Source organism: Tursiops truncatus, chromosome 19 (genome assembly GCF_011762595.2).
Source record: "Tursiops truncatus isolate mTurTru1 chromosome 19, mTurTru1.mat.Y, whole genome shotgun sequence".
Taxonomy (NCBI): Eukaryota; Metazoa; Chordata; class Mammalia; order Artiodactyla; family Delphinidae; genus Tursiops; species Tursiops truncatus.
In genome coordinates this window covers 36,361,343-36,383,894 of record NC_047052.1, presented here as the reverse complement: position 1 = coordinate 36,383,894, position 22,552 = coordinate 36,361,343, and the positions used below count along the sequence as shown (strand labels likewise).

At 40.6% G+C, this 22,552-nt stretch overlaps 1 protein-coding gene across 1 annotated transcript in view; it reads right to left on the bottom strand.

Annotated features, from left to right (window-relative positions):
* The window catches only part of LOC109549545 (uncharacterized), a 47,953-nt gene that overhangs the window by 23,518 nt on the left and 1,883 nt on the right, over positions 1-22,552 (bottom strand). Inside the window, exon 2 of the mRNA XM_073796813.1 lies at positions 4,879-5,359. Coding sequence (XP_073652914.1) covers positions 4,879-5,359 — 481 coding nt within the window. The remainder of the gene's footprint in view (positions 1-4,878; positions 5,360-22,552) is intronic.

Genomic DNA, 22,552 nt, shown 5'->3' with positions numbered 1-22,552 from the left:
CAGCTATACTTCAGCTTTTTTTTAAAAGTCTTTAAAAGAAGCCTGTGTATCCATGAGAAAAGAAAAACTAAACAAAACAGTGTAGTGCTGGCATAACAGACATATAGATCAATGGAGCAGAATTGAGAGTCCAGAAATACACCCATCAATCTATTGTCAACTGACATTCAACAATGGTGCCAAGACCACTCGACGAAAAATAGTCTCTTCAACTAAAGGAGCTGCAACAGTGGGATATCCACATACAAAAGAATGAAGCTGAACCCTTACCTCACATCATATACAAAAATTAACTCAAAATGAATCAAGGAATATATATAACAACTAAAAGTATACAACTCTTAGATGAGAAAATGGCTAAATCATTATAACCTTGGGTCTGGCAATAGTTTCTTAGTTATGACACCAAAAACACAAGCAACAAAAGAAAAAAATAGACATATTGGACTACATCAAAATGAAAAACTTTTGTGCAACAAAGGGCACTATCAATGGGTTTTTGCAAATATTTGCAAATCATATATCTGATAAGGGTTTAGTACCCAGGATATACAAAACCTCTTAGAACTCAAACAATAAAAACAACGCAATTAACAACTCAAAAATAGGCAACGAGGGACTTCCTTGATGGTCCAGTGGTTAAGAATCCGCCTTCCGGTGCAGGAGACGCAGGTTTGATGGTTGGTCAGGGAACTAAGATCCCACATGCTTCGGGGCAACTAAGCCCACCAGCACAACTACAGAGCCCACGTGCTCTGGAGCCCGCGGGCCACAATTAGAGAGAAGACTGTACCATAACGAAGAGCCCACGTGCAGCAACGAAGATCCAATGCAGACAATAAATAAATAAAATATTTTTTTTAAAAGGGCAACGAACCTGAATAGATATTTCTCCAAGGAATATATATAAATGACAAAGAAGCACATGAAAAGATGTTTAATGCCTTTAATTATTAGGGAAATGCAAATCAAAACCACAATGATATCCCACTTCACATGCTCTAGGATGACTATTCTAATCCCCCCCCAACAGGAGGAAGGGCTATTTGTCTCTTTTATTCACTGTTTTACTTCCTGAACTAGAACAGTCTCTGACACAGCATGTGCTTAATAAATATTTGTTGAATTAATTAATAACAAGCTCTAGGAAATTACATTCCAGAGGACCCTCCGGAACTAGGAAGATATCATCGTGTCCATTTTTCTCCTCCATCCTCCCAGCATGCTCTCCACTGAGAAACTGACAGGCTTGGTCATGGTTATAAAGAGCCAACAATGCAGCTTAAAGCTTTTCAAACATGAAAATTTTCTTTTCTTTTTTTTTTTTTGGTGTCAAACTATACTAATTCTTTTAAAAACAAAAAATAACAAGTGTGGGTGAGGATATGGGAAAATTAGAACCTTCATACAATGTTGGTGGGAATGTAAAATGCAACAACTCCTGTGGACAACAGTTTGACAATTCCTCAATAAGTTAAACACAGAATTACAGTATGACCATGCAGCTCCACTCATGGGAATATAATAAATGAAGACGGATATTAAAACAAAAACTTGTGGGAGTTCCCTGGTGGTCTACTGGTTAGGAGTCAGCACTTTCACTGCCATGGCCTGGGTTCAATCCCTGGTTGGGGAACTGAGATCCCGCGAGCCACGCGGTATGGCCAATAAACAAAAATTGAGTAGTAAATAGAATATATTAAACACACACACACAAAAGAAAAACTTGTACATGAATATTCATAGCAGTACTATTCACAATAACCAGAAGGTGGAAAACACCAAAATGTCCATCAACTAAGGAATGGACTAACAAAATGTGATACATCCACACAATGGAATGTCATTTGGGCATAAAAAGGAACGAAGTACTGATATATGATACAACATGGATAAGCTAAACAAAAGAAGTCAGATATCAAAGGACACATATTGCATGACTAGTCCATTGAAAAAGAAAGCAAATTAGTAGTTACTAGGGGCTAGAGGGAGGGTGAATCAGGGAGTGACTGCTTAATGAAGACAGGTTCTCTTTTTGGAATGATGAAAATGTTCTGGAACTAGTTAGTGGTGATGGCTGTACCACATTGTGAATGTATTAATCCCACTTAAGTGTGTATATATATATATATATATATATATATATATATATACCTTAAAATGGTTTACATGGTGAATTTTATGTTTTTACCACAATAAAAAAAAATTGTATTCCTATATATAATTAATGAACACTGATAAAATGAAAATTTTAAAACAACTCCAATTACAGTAGCATCCAAAATATTAAATTCATAGAGATAAATTTAACAAAATATGTACAAAACCTGTACACTGAAAACAATGCTGAGAGAAAGTAGAGACAGTAAATTTCTCTTGCTGAGAGAGGGCAAGTAAAAGGAAAGGTAATTATTTTGAAAAGAAATACACATTAAGGTCTGCATTTTGACATAAAAGATGTCTTACAAATGGTTTTAATTGAGGGAGCTTTAAATGAACTCCTTTTTCTGGTTAAGAATAATCAAATATTATACATATAGGAGTCAGTAAAAAAATTTTTTTCATTGGATTATGTATGACACATTAATAAAGGGTTAACAAAACTCCATCATGAGAAAAAATACCTTTGGTCAATCTTCTATCACTCTGACCCTATCAACTTGATAAAGATGGAATGGCAGCAGTGTTACTGTTACCAAAACGCAAGTCCACGTGCCCGACGCACAGAGGCCAAACTACCGAAACATTGGAGTTTGGAACAGAGAAAGATTTATTGCAGGGCCATGCAAGGAGATGGGTGGCTCATGCCTTAAAAACCCCAAACTCCCTGAAAGCTTTCAGCAAAGCCCTCTTACAGGAAAGGTGAGGGAGGGGTACTGTTAGTTGTTGCAAACTTCTTGGTGTCAGATCCTTTGTCTGAGGTCAGGTCATGGTCAGGAAACGATGTTCCTGTAAATCTCTACCAAACAAATGTTACTCTCTATTCTGACAAGAAAAGGGAAGGTCCCAAGGCACGACTCTCACCCTCCGAGGTCCAGGCCTAGCTAAGAAAAGGGGGTGTCTCCAGGGGCACCGGTTACCCTGCCCCAGAGCATTCGTCCAGCACCCAGTGTGGGTCTTCCCACCAGTGCCCAGGCCTGGCTGAAAAGGCAGATCTCAGTTGATGGCTCCCTCAGGACCTGATCCCCAGACTCTGCCCAGCTGTCATCGCTTAAGGAGCCAGGCGCTCAGGACCCAAACGGCCCTCAGGCTCCTCAAGCCACCCAAACAGCGGGGGCCAGGTCCCGAAAACTGCGTCACATGCAGACTGCTGCCATTAGGTCGCAGAGGCAGGTATGGGGGAGAGGTTCACCGCCCCCTCAAGGCCTGCGCCCGGCCAGTGGGCGGTCTTGGCAAGGGCTCTGGAGCCCTGCAGGACACAGCCCCCAGCCTGTTTTCTGGGCCCCCCAACTCAGTCACTGGCTCGAGGCTGGGTGAGCTGGGGGGCCTGGTGAGAGGCTGGTATCTGCCTCTTACCTCACTCTCCGCCTGACGCCACGGCACTGCTGACTGTTGGCTGAATGGGCCAACAAGGAGCTCATTGACAGTTGCTCGTTTGGGGGAGGGGCCCACTGCGACGCAGACCAACGGCTGAGTGGGGCCCACTGTAGCACCGACCAATGGCTGAGCAGGACCTCTAACGCTGCTCTAACCATACAGCATTAATGGTCTCCCGGTAACGTTGCCAGGTAACGGGGTGGGGGGAGTAACAGCGGGTAGCAAGGGCGGAGTGCTAAGAGCTCTGCACTGCCGGCTCTATTACATTACTAGGCAATATTGCCTAGGGTAAAAATGACCCTTTGTTGGCATCTGGACTGGAAGGCACCTGGTGAGAAGCCACAGCTTTGGGCTCCCTAAGTACAGTATAATCCTGCCATTCTCTGCAAAACCTTGGAAGCGTAGCTCATGGGCTAAGAAACATGAAATTTCTAAGCCATGGTGGCTCTTGCAACCACATGCATAGTTTTTTTTCTTTACACCTGGGCTGTCATTTGATGCTGTTCTGATGCTGTGCTGATCACATGCATTGTTTACTGTCATAGCATTGTTTACTGTCATAGCTGAGTTCCCATTTTTAAAAAAAATATTTATTTTATTTATTTTCCTTTTTTTTCTTTTTTTTTTGGCTGCGTTGGGTCTTAGTTGCAGCACATGGGATCTTTGTTGAGGCATGCAGGATCTTTCCATTATGGCGCGCAGTCTCCTCGTGTTTCTCTCTAGTTGCGGCACGCGGGCTTCTCTCTAATTGTGACATGCGGGCTCCCTCGTTGAGGCGCCAGAGCTCAACAGTTGTGGCATGCAGGCTTAGTTGCCCCGCGGCATGAGGGATCTTAGTTCCCCGACCAGGGATCGAACCCTCGTCCCCTGCATGGGAAGGCGGATTCTTTACCACTGGACCAACAGGGAAGTCCCCATAGCTGAACCCTTTTAAGTTTGAATGTCTATCTGAACCCCAGGCCACTAGTGGTCATAAAGCCATTGCATGACCTAGTGAATTTAGTTTAGAAAGCAGATATTAAAAGTTCAAGAAACCACATAAAGTAAGAAAGGTAAATTCATCTTTTAAAAAGTTAATAAGAATATACAGCATATGAAGAGGAGAGCACCTAGAAAAACAGGACTTTAACGGAGACAGTATTTAAAAGTGTTCTACTAAAAATTAGACCAAATTAATGACTATTGGGGTTATGAAAATTATTAAAAAGCATAAAGATCACCAATTTACTTAAGTCTAAGAGGAAAACATCATTACACTGCAGGCCTTTCTGTCACATTCGCCCGCCCGCGCGCACCCGCCCCACCGGCCCGTGTGCCCGGTGCCCGGCCCAAGGCGCCCACCTGTTGGTCGCACTCGGGGCATGATTTGGTGGCCATCTTCACTTTCTTGGCTCGAGTTGCAGACATGCGCCGCGGCGGCGGCGGCGGCGGCGGCGGCGGCGGCGGCGGCGGCGGCGGCGGCGGCGGCGGCGGCGGCGGCGGCGGCGGCGGCGGCGGCGGCGGCGGCGGCCCTGGCTCCGCCCCTCGTACTTCAGCAGCCCAGCCTCCGCCCGTCGGTCCCCGCTGGCCAGAGTGAGGCTCTGAAGAGCGCGCGCGCGCGCGCGTGCGCGAGCTCGCGCGGAGCCTGCGTGCTGAGGGGGCGGGGCGCGGCGTGCGCGGGCTCCGAGGGACCGCGGAACACGCCCCCCCCCCCCCCACGCTGCTCCGGTCCTCTAGGGCGTACCGATTCTCACGAGAGGAGACCGACTGGATCGTCCGGCGGCACGATGGACACGCCCTCTCTGGGCCAGACGAACGGCGTGGAGGCGTGGTTTGGCCGGGACTCGGCAGTAACGAGCGTCAGGCTCGACCAACGAATGCACAGACAGGGCGGGTCGTGGTGCTGAGCCCGCCCCCTCCCCCGGAGGAAGGAGAACGTGAGTGAAAAAGGCGGTGGGAGGTAAAGCGCTTGGCACAGATCCTGCCGTTTGATAAACTTCAGTAAATGTTAGCGAGTCTAATCATTGAGGAATTGTAGTAGGGATTTTAAATATTAACGCCCTGGACCCAACGTTGGAGATTGAAAATTCATTTATTTAATAAATAGTAGCCTAAGGCCCACTATCAGGCAAATTAGAATAGAATGCAATGCCTGCCCTCAAGGAGCACAGACTAGATGTTTAGACCAGTGCTACTTACTGTCCATGATGAAAGACTAGGGTTTTTTTAAATTCATCATTTACTTTTAAGATAAAATATATTACTCCGGGACTTCCCTGGGCGCAGTGGTTAAGAATCCGCCTGCCTGGGGCTTCCCTGGTGGCGCAGTGGTTGAGAGTCCGCCTGCCGATGCGGGGAACACGGGTTCGTGCCCCGGTCCGGGAGGATCCCACATGCCGCGGAGCGGCTGGGCCCTTGAGCCATGGCCGCTGAGCCTGCGCGTCCGGAGCCTGTGCTCCACAACGGGAGAGGCCACAGCGGTGAGAGGCCCGCGTACCGCAAAAAAAAAAAAAAAAAAAAAAAGAATCCGCCTGCCAATGCAGGAGACACAGGTTCGATCCCTGGTCCAGGAAGATCCCACATGCCACGGAGCAACTAAGCCCCTGCGCCACAACTACTGAGCCTGCGCTCTAGAGCCCTTGAACCACAGCTACTGAAGCCCGCGAGCCACAGCTACTGAAGCCCGTGCACCTAGAATCCGTGCTCCGCAACAAGAGAAGCCACCGCAATGAGAAGCCCGCGCACAGCAACGAAGACCCAACGCAGCCAAAGATAAATAAATTTATATATTAAAAAACACAATTGGAACAAAGATAACAAAGGAAATAATTTAAGAAATTACACTTTATTCTGACAGAATTTGCCCATTAGCATTTATTACAGACAATGTTTGCTGCACTGGTATCTGTTCTACAATTTTAAGGAAAGCAAAGGTATTAGTGAAATTTCTGTTCTACATATTAAAGCCTGTAAGCACACTTTGAATGAAAACAATGTATATAAATATTTAAAGCTTTCAGTGTGACAAATAAGATTGTTTCTTGTTTAGTCATTTATCTAAATCAGGTTGGATTGATAAGAGCACCACTTGCAGGGAAAAATTTATGCCTAAACCATCTCTAAGTTCTCAAGGCAGGAAAACTATCTTATGGAGGTATGTTAATGGTGATGGAAGAGTAGATTTTAAAGCAATTTCAGTAAATTTGTGGTTCATTCGTAACCTTTATCCAAAGGAACTGATGATATATTTTCAAAATTCATATTCAATCCTTATAAGTAGGTAGGTCTGACAATTTATCCCATATAGTAATGGTTAGAATTTAAAATGTCTTTCTTTTTTAATTAATTAATTAATTAATTAATTTTTGTCTGCATCAGGTCTTAGCTGCGGCACCCAGGCTTCTCTCTAGTCGTGGCACGCAGGCTCCAGAGTGCGCGGCCTCGGTAGTTGCGGTGGGTGGGCTCTGTAGTTGTGACACACAGGCTCCAGAGCATGTGGGCTCTGTAGTTGCAGCATGCAGGCTCTCTAGTTATGGCGTGCAGGCTTAGTTACCTCGCAGCATGTGGGATCCTAGTTCCCCCATCAGGGATGGAACCTGCGTTCCCTGCATTGGAAGGCAGATTCTTAACCACTGGACCACCAGGGAAGTCCCCTAAAATGTCTTTCAATGAAAGAAATTGATTCCAGATCCATGATTTTCCTATACGAGGATCTTCTTTTGAGGGAAAGTGCAATTCAAACTGTTCTATCACATTTGTAAAATATTTAATTATAATTTTCACAGGTGTGCAATGTCAAGTTCATTGTCTCTTTCATTGATAATTGTCGAAATATGAAATAATATTGTAAAACTGTTCTTTCAACTTTCTAACTTAAATTTTTGTTCTTCTGTCTTAACTGCCATACGTTGCATTCCTTCCTTCCATTGATATATTAAGATCCAAATATCCTTCACAAAATACTAGCAAACCAAATTTAGCAACATATTGAAAGGTTTATACATCACGACCAAGTGAGATTTATTCTCAGAATTCTGGGATGTTCAACATACAAAACCATTCAGTGGAATAAACCACAGGAGTGACAGCAACAAAATGGTGAAATAGGAGTTTTCTACCATCTTTCCTTCAAAGAACACTGGTTTTGACAACACCCACAAATGAGAGTATCTTTGTGGAATTCCAGGAGTCCAGTGGAGAAGTTCTAGCACATACTTCGAGCAAAAAGTAAATCCAAGATTGGACACATTACAGAGGGCAAGAAAAGCAGTTTTACTTCATTTGTGTCTTCCCTCCCACAAGGCACACAGCTCAGTGGCAAAAGAGACCCCCTAGGCCTGGAATTTCTTCCACAGCAGCAAGTGAGTGTCTGAGTGAGTGCCCAGTTTCCCCAGCTGTGCAGGACACTGCCAAAGAGGCCCACTTCTTTCTCACCCCTTCCAGAATACTGAGGTAGGTTGCACAGCTGAGAATGGAGAGAGGCTGGCAGCATAGCAGGCAGGGCTTGGAATGCATCAAAGAGATACAAATCCTACTAACTGCTTTGCAGACTCCATTAGAGGGACCACCCACAAACTTCTGGAGGGGCCTTGCCGGCAGATCCCCCCAGCTGGCCCACAGGCATTCCCAACACTCCCCACACCTCACCCACATAACCTTCTGCCTTGTAACCAGCTCCCTGTATGTGCCCCTCAGGTGGCAAGTACAAGCATTGGCAGAGAGCTTGTGAGCACACGCAGAAAGCTGGCCCAACTCTGCAAGACTGTGAGAAAGCAAACAAACTTGAACATTCACCACCACCTTAGGAAAAGTAAAGCTGATACTGTCAGCACAAGGTCTAGTTTGTTGGATTAAAAGAAGGCATACAAATCTTAAGAATCACCCCCCCCCATAAAAGGGAACAAGAAGTGTGGAGTGGGTATATCCATAGAAAAAGTCTGAGAAATTCTCAGAATCCCTAGCCAGGATGACAGAAATTGTCTCCCAAAGCCAGACAGTAAAGACTAGAGGTTACTGCTTCTTCAAATGCAAAGATAGCAGTGCAACTCTTCAAGGAACATATGAAAAATCAAGGAAATATGAAACCACCGAAGGAAAATAATAATTTCCCAATAACCTACCTCACAAATATAGATCTATGGATTGAATGATAAAGAATTCAAAATAGATGCTTTAAGGAAACTCAGTGAGCTCCATGAAAACAAAGAAAGATAATTCAATGAAATCAGAAAAACAACACACAAACAAAATGAGAAGTTTAACAGAGACACAGAAATTATAAAAAAAAAAAAAAGAACTAAAATTCTGGAACTGAAGAAAACAATGAATAGAATGAAAATTGTAATAGAGAATATTAACAGCTGACTTGAGAAAGCAAAAGAATGTATCTCGACTTGAAGACAGGTCACTTGAAATTATCTATTCGGAGGAGAACAAAGAAAAAAGAATGAAAAAGAGCAAAGGAAGACTACATGAATTATGGGATACTATCAAGCAAAAACAATTTCTGCACTATTGGAGTCCCAGAAGGAAAAGAGAGGGAGAGGGAGCAGAAAGCTTATTTAAAGAAATAATGGCTGAGAACTTTCTAAATCCAGGGAGAAATATGGACAAGTAAGTTTGTGAAGGTCATATGTCCCCTAAGAGATTCAACCTGAAGAGATTTTCTACAAACACATTGTAATAAAACTGTTTAAAATCAAAAAGAATAGTAGAAACAACAAGGAAAAAAAAAAAAAAAAAACCTCCTCACATACAAGGTCTCTCTCAGCACAAACCTTGTAGTCCAGGAGAGAGTGAGATGGGATGATACAGTCAACATGCTGAAAGAAAAAAACTGCCAGCTGTCATTCAGATATGAAGGAGAGATAAAGAATTTCCCAGACCAATAAAGCCTGTGGGAGTTAATTACCACTAGATCTGCCTTAAAGAAATGCTGACAGGAGTTCTTAAAACTGAAATGAGAGATGCTAACTAATAACATGAAAAATATGAAAAGATAAAACACACTGGTAAAGGTAAGAATATAGTAAAATACAGAAAACTCTAATACAAGACTATGGTGGTGTACAAATCATTTAACTCTAATGTAAAGGTTAAAGACAAAAGTATTCTCATATGGCTTCCCTGCTGGTGCAGTGGTTAAGAATCTGCCTGCCAATGCAAGGGACATGGGTTCGAGCCCTGACCCAGGAAGATCCCACATTGCTGCGGAGCAACTAAGCCCGTGCACCACAACTACTGAGCCTGAGCTCTAGAGCCTACAAGCCACGACCACTGAGCCCACGTGCCACAACTACTGAAGCCTGTGCTCCTAGAGCCTGTGTTCAGCAACAAGAGAAGCCATGACAATGAGAAGCCCGTGCACCACAATGAAGAGTAGCCCCCGCTCACCACAACTAGAGAAAGCCCGCACACAGCAACAAAGACCCAACACAGCCAAAAATAAATAGATAAATAAATTTATTATTTTTTTTAAAAAGTATTCTGGGCTTCCCTGGTGGGGCAGTGGTTGAGAGTCCCCCTGCCGATGCAGGGGACGCAGGTTCGTGCCCCGGTCCAGGAGGATCCCACATGCCGCGGAGCGGCTGGGCCTGTGAGCCATGGCCACTGGGCCTGCACGTCTGGAGCCTGTGCTCCACAACAGGAGAGGCCACAACAGTGAGAGGCCCGCGTACCACCAAAAAAAAAAAAAAGTATTCTAATAACTATTGCTACAATAATTTGTTAATGGATACAGAATATAAAAAGATGTAAATTGTGACATAAACATAAAATCGGGGGAATAAAGGGTAGTTTTTGTATACAATTGAAGTTAAGTTGTTATCAACTTAAAATACATTGTTGTAACTGTACGATGTTTTATATAAGCTTCATGGTAAGAGCAAGCAAAAATCTGTAGTAGATACCAAAAATATAGAGAAGGGTATCAAAGCATACCACTATGGAAAAAAATCACAAAGTAAGACAGCAAGAGGAGAAGAAAGGGACAAGAAACTGCAAAACAGCCAGAAAAAAAATTAACAAGATGACATTAGTAAGTCCTTACCTATCAATGATTACTTTAAATGTAAATGGATTAAATTATCCAATCCAGGGCTTCCCTGGTGGCGCCGTGGTTGAGAGTCCGCCTGCCGATGTAGGGGACGCGGGTTCGTGTCCCGGTCCGGGAGGATCCCACATGCCGCGGAGCGGCTGCGCCCGTGAGCCGTGGCCGCTGAGCCTGCGCGTCCGGAGCCTGTGCTCTGCAACTGGAAAGGCCACAACAGTGAGAGGCCCGCGTACTGCAAACAATAAATAAATAAATAAAATCAATTTAAAAAAAAAAAAAAAATTATCCAATCCAAAGACATAGAGTGACTGAATGGGTAAAAAACCCAAACAGACAAACAAAAAAAAAGACCCAATTATGCTGCCTACCAGATACATACTTCAGCTTTAAGAACACAAATAGCCTTAAAGTTTTAAGGGAGGAAAAAGATATCCCATGCAAATGGTAACCAAGAAATCATGGGTAGCTATACTTATATCAGACAAAATAGATTTCAAGTCAGAAACTGCAACAAAAGACAAAGAAGGTCATTATATAATAATAAAGGGGTCAATTCATCAAAAGGGTATAACAATTATAAATATATATGTACCCAACATCAGACCTCCTAAATATATTAAGCAAATGCTAACAGATCTAAACGGGAAAATAAACAGCACTACAATAGCTGGCATTTTAACAGCCCACTTTCAACAATTGATAGATCATCCAGCCAGAAAATCAATAAGAAAACATTGGACTTGAACTCTAGTTTAGACCAAATTGAACTAACACATATATAAAACATTCCTTCCAACAGCAGCAGAATACACATTCTTCTCAAGTGAACACAGAACATTCTCCAGGATAGATCGTATGTTAGGTCACAACAGTCTTAGCAAATGTAAGAAAATTGAAATCATACCAAATATCTTTTCTAATCACAATAATATAAAATGAAAAATAAATAAAAGTAGGAAAACTGGAAAACTAAAACATATATAGAAATTAAACAACACCCTCCTGAACAACCAATGGGTCAAAGAAGAAATCAAAAGAAAAATTTGGAGTAACTTCAGACAAATGAAAATAGAAACACAACATACCAAGACTTACAGGATGCTACAAAGCAGTTCTAAGAAGGAAGTTTAGAGTGATGAATGCCTACATGAAGAAAAAATGTCAACTATGCAACCTAACTATACCTCTTAAAGAACTAGAAAAAGAACAAACTAAGCACAAAGTTAGCAGAAGGAAGGAAATAACAGAGATCAGAGCAGAAGTAAATGAAGTAGAGGAAAGAAGAAAAATAGAAAAGGCCAACAATAATAAAAGCTGGCATTTTGAAAAGATAAACAAAACTGACAAACATTTAGGTAGACTAAGACAAAATCAGCATGAAAGAGGAGACATTACAACTGATAGCACAGAACTACAAAGGATCATAGAAGACTACTGTGAAAAATTATAATCCAGGAAATTGGATAACCTAAAGGGAATGAATAAATTCCTAGAAACATACAGTCAACCAAGACTGAATCATGAACAAATTAAAAATCTGAACAAACCAGTAACAAGCAAGAAGATTTAATTAGTAATTTTAAAATCTCCCCAAATAGAAAAGCCCAGGTTTCATTAGAGAATTCTACCAAACATTTAAAGAATTAATGCCAGTCCTTCTCAAATTCTTCCAAAACAATTGAAGAGGTAGGAATACTTCTAAATTTATTGTAGAAGGCCAACATTACCCTGATATCAAAATCAGAAAAGAAAACAACAAGAAAAGAACAGTACAATATCCCTGATGAACATAGATGCAAAAATCCTCAGCCAAGTATTAGCAGGCTGAATACAACAGCATATTAAAAGGATTACACACCATGATCAAGTGGAATTTAACCCTGGGATTCAACATATACAAATGAATAATTGTGATACACCACATTAACAGATTGAAGGATAAAAATCATATGATCCTCTCAATAGATGCAGAAGCAGCATTGGTCAAAATTCAACATCCTTGGGCTTCCCTGGTGGCGCAGTGGTTGGGAGTCCGCCTGCCGATGCAGGGGACATGGGTTCGTGCCCCGGTCCGGGATGATCCCATGTGCCGCGGAGCGGCTGGGCCCGTGGGCTGTGGCTGCTGGGCCTGCGCGTCCGGAGCCTGTGCTCCGCAACGGGAGAGGCCACAGCAGTGAGAGGCCCGCATACCGCAAAAAAAAAAAAAAAAAAAAAAAAAAAAAAAATTCAACATCCTTTCATGATAAACTCTCAACAAATTAGGTATAGAAGGAATATAAATCACTTAATAAAGGACATATATGACAAGTATGAGTATGATAGCTAATATCATACTCAACAGTGAAAAGCTGAAAGCTTTTCCTCTAAGATCAGGACAAGACAAGGGTGCCTACTCTCACAACTTCTATTCAACATGGTACTGGAAGTCCTAACCAGAGAAATTAAATACAAAAAAGAAATGTAGCCTATCTAAACAGTAAAGGAAGAAGAAAATTGTCTCTGTTTGCAGGTGACATAATCTTATATAGCTAGAACAGTAACAACAAAAACTGTTAGAACTAATAAATGAATTCAATAAAATTGCAGGAAAAAAATTCAATCTGCAAAAATCAGTTGCATTTCTATACACAAATAATGAACTACAAGAAAGAGAAGTTAAGAAAGCAATCCCATTAACAATAGCATCAAATATAATAAAGTATTTAAGAATAAATTTAATCAAGGAGGTGAAACATCTCTACATTAAAAATTATTACAAGGTATAAAAAGCAATTGAAGAAGACACAAACAAATGGAAAGAAATTTTGTGTTCAGAGATTCAGAGAATATTGTTAAAATGCCATACCATTCAAAGCAAATCCCTGTAAAAATTCAATGCAATCCCTATAAAAATTCTAATGGCATTCTTTACAAAAATAGAAAACACAGTCCTAAAATTCACATAGAATCACAAAAGATGTTATAAATGGCCAAATCAACCCTGAGAAAGAAGACCAAAGCTGGTAACATTGGGGAAAGGGGAGAGGCAGGTGCAGACGAAAAGTGGAGGATGTTGGAGGGCAGCTCCATGGACCTGTTTCCCAGGGGAGAACGTGGAACCAGAGGGTGGGGGTGGCACGCACATGCCACTGTACTCATCTGCACCAAGGTCCTCCACCACCTCTGGCGCAGGGGGTGGGCTGGGGGACCTGGATGGTCACTGGCCTTGTGTTCTTCCTCTCTGCAGTGCAGGTCGACCAACAGTCCCAGTGGGCTTGGGCTCCATAGACTGGCTGAATGGGTACAAAAACAAGACATGTATATATATGGTCTACAAGATACCCACTTCAGGTCTAGCAACACATACAGACTGAAAGTGAGGGGGATGGAAAAAGGTATCCCATGCAAATGGAAATCAAAAGAAAGCTGAAGAAGCAATACTCATATCAGACAAGATAGACTTTAAAATAAAGACTGTTACAAGAGACAGAGAAGGACAATACACAATGATCAAGGGATTAATCCAAGAAGAAGATATAACAATTGTAAATATATATATATACCCAACATAGGAGCACCTCAATATATAAGGCAAATACTAAGAGCCATAAAGGGAGAAATCAACAGTAACACAATAATTGTAGAGGACTTTAACACCCCACTTACATCAATGAACAGATCATCCAGATAGAAAATCAACAAGGAAACAAAGGCCTTAAATGACACATTAGATCAGATGAACTTACTTGATATTTATAGAGCATTCTATCCAAAAGCAGCAGAATTCACATTCTTCTCAAGAGCACATGGAACATTCTCCAGGATTGATCACATGCTAGGTCACAAAGCAAGCCTTAGTATATCTAAGAAAACTGAAATCAAATCAAGTATATTTTCCAACCACAGTGCTATGAGATTATAAGTCAACTATAAGAAAAAAAAACACAAACACATGGAGGCTAAACAATATGCTGCTAAATAACCAAGAGATCACTGAAGAAGTCAAAGAGGAAATCAAAAAATACCTAGAGACAAATGAAAATAAAACACAGTGATCCAAAATCTATGGGATGCAGCAAGAGCAGTTCTATGAGGGAAGTTTATAGCAATACAGTCTTAACTGAGGAAATAAGAAAAATCTCAAGTAAACAACCTAACCTTACACCTAAAGCAACTAGAGAAAGAACAAGCAAAATCCAAAGTTAGCAGAAGGAAATAACTCATAAAGATGAAAGCAGAAATAAAACAGAAATGAAGACAACAATAGAAAAGATCAATGAAACTAAAGGCTGGTTCTTTGAAAACATAAACAAAATTGACAAAACTTTAGCCAGATTCATCAAGAAGAAAGGGGAGAGGGCTCAAATCAATAAAATTAGAAATGAAAAAGTTTCAACAGACACCAAGGAAATACAAAGGATCATAAGAGACTACTACAAGCAACTACATGCCAATAAAATGGACGACCTGGAAGAAATGGACAAATTCTTAGAAAGGTACAATCTCCCAAGACTGAACCAGGAAGAAATAGAAAATATGAAGAGACCAATCATAAGTACTGACATTTAAACTGTGATTTAAAAACTCCCAACAAACAAAAGTCCAGGACCTGATGGCTTTACAGATGAATTCTATCAAACATTTAGAGAAGAGTTAACACCTATCCTTCTGAAACTATTCCAAAATATTGCAGAGGAAAGAAGACCCCCAAACTCATTCTCTGAGGCTACCATCACCCTGATACCAAAACCAGACAAAGATACCACAAAAAAGAAAATTACAGGCCAATATCACTGATGAACATAGATGCAAAAAATCCTCAACAAAATACTAGCAATCTGAATCCAACAATACATTAAAAGGATCATAAACCATGATCAAGTGGGATTTATCCCAGGGATGCAAGGATTTTTCAATATCCACAAATCAATCAGTGTGATACACCACACCAACAAATTGAAGAATAAAAACAATTATGATCATCTCAATAAATACAGAAAAGGCTTTTGACAAAATTCAACACCATTTATGATAAAAACTCTCCAGAAAGTGGGCATAGAGGGAACCTACCTCAACATAATAAAGGCCATATATGACAAACCCACAGCAAACCTGATTCTCAATTTTGAAAAACTGAAAGTATTTCCTCTAAGATCAGTAACAAGACAAGAATGTCCACTCTCACCACTGTTATTCAACATAGTTTTGGAAGTCCTAGCCAAGGCAGAGAAGAAAAAGAAATAAAAGGAATCCAATTGGAAAAGAAGAAATAAAACTGTCACTATTTGCAGATGACATAGTAACTATACATGGATAATCCTAAAGATGCTGACAGAAAACTACTAGAGTTCATCAATGAATTTGGTAAAGTTGCAGGATACAGAATTAATACAAAAAAAAAATGTAATACACAGAAATCTGTTGCATTTCTATACACTAACAATGAAAGATCAGAAAGAGAAATGAAAGAAACAATGCTATTTACCACTGCATCAAAAAGAATAAAATACCTAGGAATAAAACTACCTAAGGAGAGTTCCCTGGTGGCGCAGTGGTTAAGAATCTGCCTGCCAATGCAGGGGACACGGGTTTGAACCCTGGTCCGGGAAGATCCCACATGCCACAGAGCAACTAAGCCTGTGCACCACAACTACCGAGCCTGAGTGCCACAACTACTGAAGCCTGCATGCCTAGAGTCCATGCTCCACAACAAGAGAAGCCACCGCAATGAGAAGTCTGCACACCACAAAGAAGAGTAGCCCCCACTCGCCACACCTAGAGAAAGCTCACGCGCAGCAATGAAGACCAAATGCAGCCCCCCAAAAATATATAAATAAATAAATAATAAAAAAGAAATACCTACCTAAGGAGGCAAAAGACCTGTACCAGAAAACTATAAGATACTGATGAAAGAAATCAAATATAACACAAACAGATGGAGAGATATGCCATGTTCTTGGGTTGGAAGAATCAATATTGTGAAAATGACTATACTACCCAAAGCAATCTACAGATTCAGTGCAATTCCTATCAAATTACCAATGACATTTTTCACAGAAATAGGACAAAAAAATTTTAATTTGTATGGAGACACAAAAGACCCCAAATAGCCAAAGCAATCTTGAGAAAGAAATATGGAGCTGGAGGAATCAGGCTCCCTGACTTTACACTCCACTACAAAGCTACAGTCATCAAAACAGTATGGTACTGGCACAAAAACAGAAATATAGATCAGGAGAACAGGATAGAAAACCCAGAAATAAACCCACACATTTATGGCCAATTAATCTATGACAAAGGTGGCAAGACTATAAAATGGAGGAAAGACAGTCCCTTCAATAAATGGAGCTGAGGAAACGGGACAGCTACATGTAAAAAAATGAAATTAGAGAATTCCCTGGTGCTGCAGTGGTTAATAACCTGCCTGCCAATGCAGGGGACATAGGTTCAAGCCCTGGCCCAGGAAGAATTCCACATGCTGCAGAGCAACTAAGCCCATGTGCCACAACTACTGAGCCCATGTGCTGCAACTACTGAAGCCTGTGCGCCTAGAGTCCATGCTCCACAACAAGAGAAGCCACTGCAATGAGAAGCCTGTGCACTGCAACAAAGAGTAACCCCCGCTCGCCCCAACTAGAGAAAGCCCACGCACAGCAACAAAGACCCAATGCAGACAAAAATAAAAATATATAAATAAAATAAAGTATCTTTAAAAAAATGAAAATAAAACAGTCTTTGACCCCATACACAAAAGTAAACTCAAAATGGATTAAAGACCTAAATGTAAGACTGGATACTATAAAACTATAAGAGGAAAACATAGACAGAACACTCTTTGACATAAATTGCAGCAATATGTTTTTCGATTTGTCTCCCAGAGTAACGGAAATAAAACCAAAGATTAACAAATGAGACTTAATTAAACTCAAAAGCTTTTGCACAGCAAAGGAAACCATAAACAAAATGAAAAGAAAACCCACAGAATGGGAGAAAATATTTGCAAACAATGCGACCAACAAGGAATTAGTCTCCAAATTTTACAAACAGCTTATACAGCTTAATATCAAAAAACAACAAACAACCCAATCAAAAAATGGGTAGAAGACCCTAAGAAACACTTCTCCAAACAAGACATACAGATGGCCAAGAGGCACATGAAAAGATGCTCAACGTCGCTAATTATTAGAGAAATGCAAATCAAAGCTACAATGAGATATCACCTCACACCAGTCAGAATGGCCATCATCAAAATATCTGCAAACAGTAAATGCTGGAGAGGGTGTGGAGAATAGGGAACCCTCCTACACTGTTGGTGGGAATGCAAATTGGTACAGCCACTATGGAGAACAGTATGGAGGTTTCTTAAGAAACTAAAAATAACATTTTATTTTTAAAAAAAGAAACTAAAAATAGAGCTACCATATGACACTGCAATCCCACTCTTGGGCATATATCCAGAGAAAACCATGGTTCAAAAGGATACAGGCACTCCAGTATTCATTGCAGCATTGTTTACAATAGCCAAGACATGGAAGCAACCTAAAAAATTTCCATCAACAGATGAATGGATAAAGAAGATGTGGTACATATATATGATGGAATATTACTCAGCCATTAAAAAGAATGAAATAATGCCATTTGCAGCATTATGGATAGACCTGGAGATTATCATACTAAGTTAAGTAAGTCAGACAGAGAAAGACATGTATCATATAATATCACTTATATGTTGAATCTAAAAAAAAAAAAGATACAAATGAACTTATTTACAGAACAGAAACAGACTCACAGACTTAGAGAACAAACGTATGGTTACCAAGAGGGAAGGGTGGGGGGAGGGATAAGCTGGGCGTTTGGGATTGACATATACACACTACTATATTTAATATAAAATGCCAGGACTTCCCTGGTGGTTCAGTGGTTAAGAATCCACCTTCCAATGCAGGGGACATGGGTTCAATCCCTGGTCAGGGAACTAAGATCCCACATGCTGTGGGGAAACTAAGCCCGTGTGCCACAACTACTGAGCCTGCATGCCACAAGTAGAGAGCCCATGTGCTGCAATTACAGAGCCCATATGCTCTGGAGCCCATGCACCACAACGAGAGAGAAGCCCACACCCCACAATAGAAAGAAGCCCACATGCCACAATGAAGAGCCCATGCACCACAATGAAAAATCCTGTGTACCGCAACTAAGACTTGACCCAGCCATAAATAAATAAATAAATAAATAAAATGCCTTTCCATGAAAGAAACAATTTTTTAAATAAACTATATTACAAAGATATAGTAATCAGAACAGTATGGTACAGGGGGGTTCCCTAGTGGCCTAGGGGTTAGGATTCCAGGCTTTCACTGCCATAGCCTGGGTTCAATCCCTGATCAGGGAACTGAGATCCCACAAGCTACACAGTGCAGCCAAAAACAAAACAAACAAAAAAACCAGTATGGTATAGGTGTAAAAGTAGGCACTCAATAGGGCTTCCCTGGTGGTGCAGTGGTTGAGAGTCTGCCTGCTGATGCAGGAGACACGGGTTCGTGCCCTGGTCTGGGAAGATCCCACATGCCGTGAAGCAACTGAGCCTGTGCTCCACAACTACTGAGCCTGTGCTCTACAGCCCGTGAGCCACAACTACTGACCCCATGTGCTGCAACTATGGAAGCCCATGCCCCTACAGCCCGTGCTCCACAACGAGAGAAGCCACTGCAATGAGAAGCCCACGCACTGCAACAAAGAGTAGCCCCTGCTCTCCGCAACTAGAGAAAGCCCGCATGCTGCAATGAACACTCAACACAGCCAAAAATAAATAAATTTATAAAAAAATTTTTTAAAAAGAAATACTTTAAAAAAATGATAATCCAGTTTTAAAATAAGCAAAGGCACAGGTGTGGAAAACAAACTTATAGTTACCAGAGGGGAAGCAGGGGAGGGATAAATTAGGAGATTGGGACTGACACTACTATATGTAAAGTAGATAACTAATAAGGACCTACTGTATAGCACAGGGAACTCTTCTCAATACTCTATAATGAGCTATATGGGAAAAGAATCTAAAAAAGAGTGGATATATGTATATGTATAACTGATTCACTTTGCTGTACAGCAGAAAAAAAAAGAAAATATACATACTCCTAGGCTTTCTGTGTAGACAATTATGTTCTGAAAATAATGACAATTTTTTTAAACCTTTCCTTTTGAAAAAATAAAATAAAATGAGCAAATGACCCAAATAGACATTTTTCCAAAGAAGACATACAGATGTCCAACAGGTACAAGAAAATGTGCTCAACATCACTAATCATCAGGGAAATGCAATTCAAAACCACAATGAACCATAACCTCATACCTGTTAGGATGGATTTTATCAAAAAGATAAGCAACAAGAAGTGTTGATGAGGGGACTTCCCTGGTGGTGAAATGATTAAGAATCCACTTGCTAATGCAGGGGACACGGGTCCAAGTCCTGGTCCGGGAAGATCCCACATGCCACGGAACAACTAAGCCTGTGCGCCACAACTACTGAGCTTGTGCTCTAGAGCCCATGAGCCACAACTACTGAGCCCACGTGCTACAACCACTGAAGCCCGCATGCTCTAGGGCCCGTGCTCTGCAACAAAGAGAAGCCGCTGCAATGAGAAGCGCACACACCGCAACAAAGAGTAGCCCCCGCTCGCCACAACTAGAGAAAGCCCGCGCGCAGCAACGAAGACCCAACGCAGCCGAAAATAAATAAATAAATAAATTGGAAAAAAAAAAAAAGAAGTGTTGATGAGGATGTGGAGAAAAGGGAACCCTTGTCATTCTTGGTGTGAATGTAATAATATGCATAATGTACAACCATTATGGAAATGGTATGGAGGTTCCTGAGATCATGAAAATTATTATAACTACCATATCATCCAGGAATCCCACTTCACAGTGTATATATGAAGGAAATAAACTCAGTATCTCAAAGAGCTTATCTATTCCCAAGTTTGTTGCAGCATTATTCACAGTAGCTAAGATATGGACACAACCAAAGAGTCTGCCAATGAATGAGTGGATAAAGAAGATGTATATATACATATATACGTATGTATGTATATATACATATGTATATACACACACACACACTAGAATATTATTCAGCCATAAGAAAGAAGGAAATCTGGACATTTGTGAAAACATGAATGAACTAAAACACATAATGCTAAGTAAAATAAGCCAGATAGAGAAAGATAAGTATTTATGATCTCTCTTATATGTGGGATCTAAAAAACAAAACAAAACCCCTCAAAAAGGTGCAATTCATACAAACAGAGAGTAGAATGGTGGTTACCAGTGTCTGGAAATGGGGGAAACAGAGAGATGCTGGTCAAAGTGTAGAAGCCTTCAGTTATAAGATGAATAAGTTCTGTGGACCTAATGTACGTACAGCAGAGTGACTTTAGTAAATAATACCACATTGTTTTCTTGAAATTTGCTAAGAGAGTAAATCCTAAGCATTCTTGCCACAAAAAAGGCAACTATGTAACATGCTGGATACGTTAATTAACCTAATTGTGGTAATCATTTCACAAAGTATTCATATAGGAAATCATCATGTACACTTTAAATATATACAGTTTTATTTGTCAATTATATCTCAATAAAGCTGTAGAAAAAAAGTAATGTACCAGGACTTCCCTGGTGGTCCAGTGGATAAGACTCCACGCTCCCAATTCAGGGGCCCTAGGTTCGATCCCTGGTCAGGGAACTAGATCCCTCATGCATGCAGCAACTAAGAGTTCACATGCTGCAACTAAGAAGTCCACATGCTGCAACTAAGAAGTCTGCATGCCACAACTATGAGACTGTATGCCGTAACTAAAAGATCCTACATGCCTCAACTAAAGATCCCACATGCCACAGTGAAGATCCTGCATGCTGCAACTAAGACCTGGCACAGCCTAAAAAACTAAAAAATAAATAAATAAATATTTTTTAAGACATCTTAAAAAAAAAGTAATGTACCAGATTAATAGAATGAAGGGGAAAAAGAACACATGACCATTTTGATTGAGGCAGAAAAGGCATTTAACAAAGTTCAACACTGTTTATTTTTTAAAATTCTTTTCCATTATAGTTTATTACAAGATATTGACTATAGTTCCCTGTGCTATACAGTAGGACTTTGTTATTTATCTATTTTATACATAGTAGCTTGCATCTGCCAATCCCAAATCCTAATTTATTCTTCCCCCCAATACATACACTTTACCCTTTGGTAACCATAAGTTTGTTTTCTGTCTGTGAGTCTATTTCTGTTTTGTAAATAAGTTCATTTGTATCACATATCTAAAATGATACCACATATAAGTGATGTCACATGATATTTGTCTTTCTATGTCTGACTTACTTCATTTAGTATGGTAATCTCTAGGTCTATCCATGTTGCTGCGAATGGCATTATTTCATCCTTTTTTATCCTGAATAATATTCCATTGTCTATATATACCACATCTTCTTTACTAGCCATCCATCGATGGACATTTACGTTGCTTCCATGTCTTCACTATTGTAAATAGCACTGCTGTGAACATTAGGGTGAATGTATCTTTTTGAATTAGAGTTTTCTCCGGATATGGTAACTCTATTTTTAGTTTTTTAAGAAACCTCCATACTGCTCTCCATAGTGAATGCACCAATTTACATTCCCACCAATAGTGTAGGAGGGTTCCCTGTTGTCCATACCCTCTCTAGCATTTATTATTTGCAGACTTTTTAATGATAGCCATTCTGACCAGTGTGAGGTGATACCTCATTGTAGTTTTGATTTGCGTTTCTCTAATGATTAGCAAGGCTGAGCATCTTTTCATTTGCTTATCAGCCATCTGTATGTCTTTTTTGGAGAAATGTCTATTTAGGTCTTCTGTACATTTTTTGATTGGGCTGTTTGGGATTTTTTTGTTATTAAGTTGTATGAGCTGTTTCTATATTTTGAAAATTAAACCCTTGTCAGTTTCATTGTTGGCAAATGTTTTT